Source organism: Olea europaea, chromosome 12, assembly GCF_002742605.1.
Source record: "Olea europaea var. sylvestris chromosome 12, O_europaea_v1, whole genome shotgun sequence".
In the NCBI taxonomy this organism is placed as follows: domain Eukaryota; kingdom Viridiplantae; phylum Streptophyta; class Magnoliopsida; order Lamiales; family Oleaceae; genus Olea; species Olea europaea.
Window position 1 is genome coordinate 7,067,874 of NC_036248.1, and position 7,153 is coordinate 7,075,026.

The 7,153-nt window shown below is 33.2% G+C and overlaps 1 protein-coding gene across 1 annotated transcript; it reads left to right on the forward strand.

The window, feature by feature from the left end:
- The first annotated feature begins 1,138 nt into the window (after positions 1-1,138).
- LOC111406504 (TATA box-binding protein-associated factor RNA polymerase I subunit B-like) lies at positions 1,139-4,344 on the forward strand. Its single transcript, XM_023035916.1, has 6 exons — positions 1,139-1,150; positions 1,339-2,212; positions 2,316-2,449; positions 2,826-2,993; positions 3,780-4,131; positions 4,316-4,344. The coding sequence occupies exons 1-6, from the start codon at positions 1,139-1,141 to the stop codon at positions 4,342-4,344; spliced, it is 1,569 nt and encodes a 522-aa protein (XP_022891684.1).
- Positions 4,345-7,153: the final 2,809 nt, after the last annotated feature.

The following is a 7,153-nucleotide window of genomic DNA, read 5'->3' on the forward strand; positions in this document are numbered from 1 at the left end:
GACCTGATTCTGAAATCTTGTTTCTTGATAAACCGTGTGTTTCAAATTGTTTAGATTGTCAAAACTTGGTGGAATCTTTCCAGCAAACTGATTATTGAAAAGATGTCCAATAGTTCTTGTAGCTTTCCGGTGAACTTCATTTTCAGTCATTAGGGTTTGTTTGAACAAAAATTGGGCACGAGTTGGTTTTGATTTTTGGAGTTTTATCCGATGTGGGATAATTTAATATGGTCAAGTGTCAAAAGGTCAAATTAGTAATCAAAAAATAATTAATTAAATCAAATAATATTACATTTTTCTTACAAGTGTCCATTCCAATCAAATCCCCGCCGAATTGTATATAATTCTATACTTCTATTAATTAAAATTATTTTTTATTTATCATATATATATAATTTTTTTTCTAAAATTCTTTTTGTCAGTTAATTTTATTTTTGTTTAAACTTTTGTTCCGTTCAGCTATGTCCTAAGATTTTATTACTTCCAGGTTCCAAACTATTCCGATGGAAACCAGACATTCACTTATTACTGGAGTCCAATCCTGAAGAAGATTATGAATTAGCCCGCCGCACCGCCGCCGCGCTCACATCCCAAAACCCCTAACCTTTGCAGGTAATTTTTTCTCCTTTTGATCCTTTAATCACCCATCTGGAAAAAAAGAGAGAAAATTATAAGATAACACTTTCAAAAGCTTCTGACTTCAAAAACCAACGGAAAGTAATTTGGTTGCCTCAAGGATTAAGAAGCAGTTTAATGCTTTTATCAAGGTAAAAAATCTATTCTCTATTCCTTTTCTTTACATGTCTAAACAGGGAAAAAATTGTTTAATAAATCTACTTTTTGATATTCCTATAGACTCATAAGGATTTTGATAATTGATTTTTTGACAGTTAGAGATTAAGTGGGTTCTACCTGTGAGAGAAAAATTCAAAAATGACGGATGGAATAGTGAAATAACGGTAAAAAAATTGATTTTAATTGATTTAAAATCTGTACCAAATAAGTACTGAACTGTTAAAGTCTCAAAATGCATCTCATTTTGCCTTGAAGATCAACTCTGGTTCAGAGAGATTGCTTTTTCGTTTATATGCTCTTCACCAATAGTAATGAAATCGAGCACCAGCTTTGATGCTTGTAAATGTATTTATATGTTAGTGCTTCAATTATACTCTGTAGTTAATCTCTGGTTAGAAATATTTTCCAATATGCTTATATATTAGTTTGCTATGGATAGAAACGAGTCTGTCCTTATGGATAATCCTTAAATAAATATGTCCATATTTACAGTTCTAGTCAACATATTATTCAACACTTCGAAATGAAAATCCAAGTTCTTAGTTATACAATTCTTCTTTATGGTGCTTGTCTTTTGGCCTCATTCATTTTTGCATTCCAGGGGAAGGCAATGAATTTGAGCTTAGTTCTAAGCCTGGTGCAGAACCGGTTAATCTACTGGGCCAGCGTGCAGTAATGATATGGTATAGATCTCTCAGCAGTACAATCCCGTTATCTTATTCTTTAGCCATCTCTTTTCTGGTTTGTCATGTGGCTAGAGAGGCAATTTTGCCCACAGATATTTTGAAGTGGGCTACTGAAGGAAAGCTTCCATATTATGCCGCTTATGTTGAAATTAAGAAACAGCTTGGATCTCACTCTGAGGCTTGTCCTATCAGTGTCAGTCGTATGTTCAGACCCATCCATGTTGTTTCAACCCAGAAATTGGAATCAATAGCAGCTGATATTGCCCACAAAATTCAATTGGATTTGCCTCCGGTGAACTTTTATGCTATAGCTTCTCGTTATTGCAGGCAATTATCTCTTCCTGCTAGCAAAATACTTTCCGTGGCATGTCACACTTGTGAATGGTCTATGCCTCCTGAATTGTATTTGTCGGCCAACGAGTTCAAGCTACCCACACGAGTTTGTGTGATGTCTATACTCATTGTAGCAATAAGAATTATTTTTGACATTAATGGTTATGGAATATGGGAATCAAGTCTGTCTAGTTCCATGTTTTCATTATCTCAGTGCGGAAAAAATGGAGATAACAAACATCAATGCCCTAATAATTTAACAGATGATACTAAGGACTTGTTATTAAATAATTTAGTGCCTGATGGCATTAAACCAGATGTTCGGGATGCTAGATTGAATGTTGTAGAGCTTTTAAAGATTCTTGAAGCAAAATACATTGATCTGGGTGATGTATATGGTAATGATAATGAATTATAATTTAGATAAAGTATTTTTGTCTTTAGTTTCTTTAATATGGACTTGGCAGATAGTTACGCTAACGTCTTTGCCTACTTTTACAGAGTATTCCCAGGACTTACCTTCATATCTTCAATATTGTAAGGATGTGGTTTTTTCTGGATTACAACCATCGTTTGAGGATCATGAAGAAGAGAAGTTGATGGAGGAGTTATGGGACTTCTATCAAAATTCAAAGGTATCCAAATTATTTGATCCCCCAACACCCCTTCATCCCCCTCCTCCCTCTTTGGTTCAGGATGTTACTTTGTGAATAAGTCAAGTTTCATATAATGCTATCGAATGAAATCACAAATTATTACTTTTTATGAATAATGGAAACACCATTTTAATATTTTCTTCTTTTTGATCTACATATTTTTATATTGTTTTCAAATTTCAGACATTCAATCTTTTTTCAGGAAATATGTATGCATAGATCAATTGAAATCAGTTTTATGCACTTCACTATTATTTAATTGATAACTGAACCATTTGCATTCTCATCTGAGGTAAAGTTTTCATGCTTCGAGATAATATTATACACGAACAGTTTCGAAAATTGATGTTACTAGGATGCTGGAACTTCGGATGACGTAAAAGTCAGTGGCTTGCCCAACAAGATATCAAGGAATTTCAACGTTAAAAGAGATGAGGATATTAAAAGAGTTTGGGACGACCCTATACTGTGTGAATCATCTCAAAAGGATAGTTCGCCACACAATCGACATTATGACTCGCAGGATAGCATTTTTGTCTTTAGTTTCTTTAATATGGACTTGGCAGATAGTTACGCTAACGTCTTTGCCTACTTTTACAGAGTATTCCCAGGACTTGCCTTCATATCTTCAATATTGTAAGGATGTGGTTTTTTCTGGATTACAACCATCGTTTGAGGATCATGAAGAAGAGAAGTTGATAGAGGAGTTATGGGACTTCTATCAAAATTCAAAGGTATCCAAATTATTTGATCCAAAATTCAAAGGTATCCAAATTATTTGATCCCCCATCACCCCTTCATCCCCCTCCTCCTTCTTTGGTTCAGGATGTTACTTTGTGAATAAGTCAAGTTTCATATAATGCTATCGAATGAAATCACAAATTATTACTTTTTATGAATAATGGAAACACCATTTTAATATTTTCTTCGTTTTGATCTACATATTTTTATATTGTTTTCAAATTTCAGACATTCAATCTTTTTCCGGGAAATATGTATGCGTAGATCAATTGAAATCAGTTTTATGCACTTCACTATTATTTAATTGATAACTGAACCATTTGCATTCTCATCTGAGGTAAAGTTTTCATGCTTCGAGATAATATTATACACGAACAGTTTCGAAAATTGATGTTACTAGGATGCTGGAACTTCGGATGACGTAAAAGTCAGTGGCTTGCCCAACAAGATATCAAGGAATTTCAACGTTAAAAGAGATGAGGATATTAAAAGAGTTTGGGACGACCCTATACTGTGTGAATCATCTCAAAAGGATAGTTCGTCACACAATCGACATTATGACTCGCAGGATAGCATGGATCAGAACAAATTTTCTTACAGTGATCAAGATCCAGCGCAAGTAGTTCGACCTTCAATGGAGTCCTATAAAGATAGAGCAATAAGAGATTTGAAGTCCGATATGGAAGAGAATAGATTTTGTTATATTCCACCAAGAGTTAATGTCAAGAATAAGGACTATATGCACTATACAAGGAAAAAGAAAGGAGGTGCCTACATATATGCTGTACATGCAGATTATTATATCTTGCTGCGAACTTGTGCGAAGGTTGCTCAGATTGATATTAGGACGATGCATAATGGAGTCTTGAGTTTCGAGAGGAGACTGAAATGGCTGGAAAAGCGAATTGATCATTCTTTGGGCCCCCCCCCCCCCCCCCCCCCCTCTCTCGACCTAAATATTGTTATTTCCTTATGAATTGATTGTCGATCACCAGCTAACATTCTCTAAGGGCGTGTTTGATTGTCAATATTTTTCATAGAAAATATGTTTTTTCGCATCAAAATTCCTATTTTTGTACTGTTTGATTGTCATTTTTTTAATAGAAAACATTTTCCTACTTTTGGTTCTATGATCATATTCTTTAAAATCAAGGAAAATATTTTCTTTAGGGCAGTATTATTTTATTTTTCAGGAAACTAACTCTCTTTCTTTATCTCCTTTATCCATCCTCTCTCATCTACCTACCAATAAAAAGCGGACAAGTATAATATTTTCTAAATTAAAAATTAAATCAATCAAACACATTTAATTGATAATTTCCATTCAAATAAGATCTAAACAATTAAATTGCCTAAAATTTATTTTCTATCCAATTTTCATGCAAATTCTATACTTGCAATTAAATGCACCTAAATGTTTTCCTCTTTCGTATACATTCTAAATCAATTGGTATCTCAGCTTGTTCCACTGATCGAATTCTAATTAGAAGTTAAATTCTTGTACTGTTTGTCAGCAAAAGATGTACTATTCATGGCATTGTTTATGTTCCAACGAGCACAGCTAGTGGACTCACTCTGTTGTGCGTGTGCAATTCTAAAGCTCATTGTCCACTTTTGCGTCCGAGTTGGGTATCAATAATGCTAATTGCACGTGAGGAATTACAAAAAGAGAGAAGCTTGGGTCAGTGTCATTAGTGGCTACTTCGTCGACTATTGTATATATACTCGTTACAAAAATATAAAATCTAACTTATATGTCCGTTTAAAATTTTAATTATTTATTTGGTTCTCATTTGTATATTTTTTTAAGAAATATTGGGATTATAGTTGCAATTAATTCTTTGTTTTTTCTTCTTTTCTTTTTGTTTTATTTAAAGAAAAGGGTATATTCGTCACTTCACATGACTTGATTGAGAAAATTGAAGAAAATGTCATATTATGCACAAAAAAATTAAAAGAAAAAAGGGTCATTTAGGGAGTTTTGCACTAAAATGAAAGGATAGGAGTGTTATGTGCCAATTACCCTTTAGATTATTAGGTGGAGGCGGAGGCAGGGACAGGGATAGGGGCATCTGTTCATCAAATTAATCAATAAAACATGGTCGATCTCCTACAATCATGCTATGTTGTCATGGTTGGTTTGATACCTTCCCTAACAATACACACTCACATGGGAGGGCAGGGGGACCATTTCTTTGTCATTTTTAATTCATGCCGGTCTCACGCATTGTGAGGTTATGTGAACTAAGTGATTATTCTTTTCTGACAAAAGAGTTTAATTAGATCTCCTAACACATCATTAGGCCTAGGTGTAATCCTATCTTGAAAGTGCAAAAGAGCGTCCGATGCACACGTGAGAAACGCCACTTGCTTCGGATTTGATAAAACAACAAACTAACCAATGTAAAGAGCCAATAGAGATGATTTACACTGCAAGATTAGATTGCCGCTTTTATTTCGTAAAACTCATCATCAATTTTTATAGTAGCATCCCCACTTAATTTCAGCCAGTTAAGTGCTGGGGCTCCTGTCTTCTCTCACTTTTAAGCTGTAACCTATGTCCAATCAACTTTGAATATAAATACTTTTAATATATAATTAATGTAATTTAATGGTAGATCTATTATTTAATTAATAGATAATTAAATTAAATAATAGAATCTGTAGTTTCAAATTTTCGTAATTTGTTAATTATAAGGAGTTGTGATTGTGAGATACAAATTACATATGATTGAATCTTAAATCGTCCGTGGTCGTAAGTAATAACGAGATACGAGATACGGATATCGTTATTAATTACAAGGAGTTGTGATTGTGAGATACAAATTACATATGATTGAATCTTAAATCGTCCGTGGTCGTAAGTAATAACGAGATACGGATATCGTTATTACGGATAGACCATCACGTGTGGCATTTCTTACTTATGAAGTAAGTAGTTGATCTTACAAACTAAAGTGTGGTACACTTAAATGAACACGTGGATGTTTTGTTATAGAACAAAACATTGAACACCCGTCGAGAGATTCCACATGGATAACTATCTGAGTGTCAGTGGTTAATATCTAACGTTCGGTAGTGAGATTGATCATTTTAACTTGAGGTCGTCATAGTACCTTATATGAGGACGATCATGCTTTGACGGTGTTGGATATTGCTCTGCCAAGGACCAATAATACGGCATCGTTAGGGTATGTCAAAAATCATATGAAGGTTGTAAATGATCAATAGAGGATTCATCACTCTTAAATAATAAGAGATTATGATCTGCGTTTCATTCAATTAAGTCGATAACGAAATCATTGACTAAGGTGTACTCATAAGTCGAAAAAGAGTTTTCAACTTATATTGACTTAACAGTGGAGTAAAAGATATGATCGATAATCGAGATTGACACTTCCATATCTCGTAATTGATCAGATCATATTAACGAAGGGATTATAGTTTCACGATAAACGAACGAGTTTGGTTTTGTCATACCACGTGACATTTTCCATCACATATATTGCCCTGACATATTGCTAGATGTCAATCTGAAATTACGAGTGTGATTGGTGATAAATTAAGAGGGTGTTTTAATTTATCAATTTTGATTAGATCAAGATAATATTTCATGTTGTTAGACTTGGTCATAGAGATGAAATATTTTTGACCTATGTTATCAATTTGACCCAACTTTAAATTTTATTTAAAGTTGACGACTTTTATATTTTTTTTCGTTAAAATTAGATTTTAACTTAAATAATAAATTTTGACCCCTAATTGACTTTTATTTTATTTAGGAGTTTTATCCTAAATAAAAATATTAATTCAATTTTAATTAGAGTTGGACTCTAATTTAATGCTTAATTAAAAATTGATTTTAATTCATTATTCACCCGATTATATTCTTAAAGTTAGAATTGGATTCTAATTTGACTTTTAATTAAAATTTAATTTTAA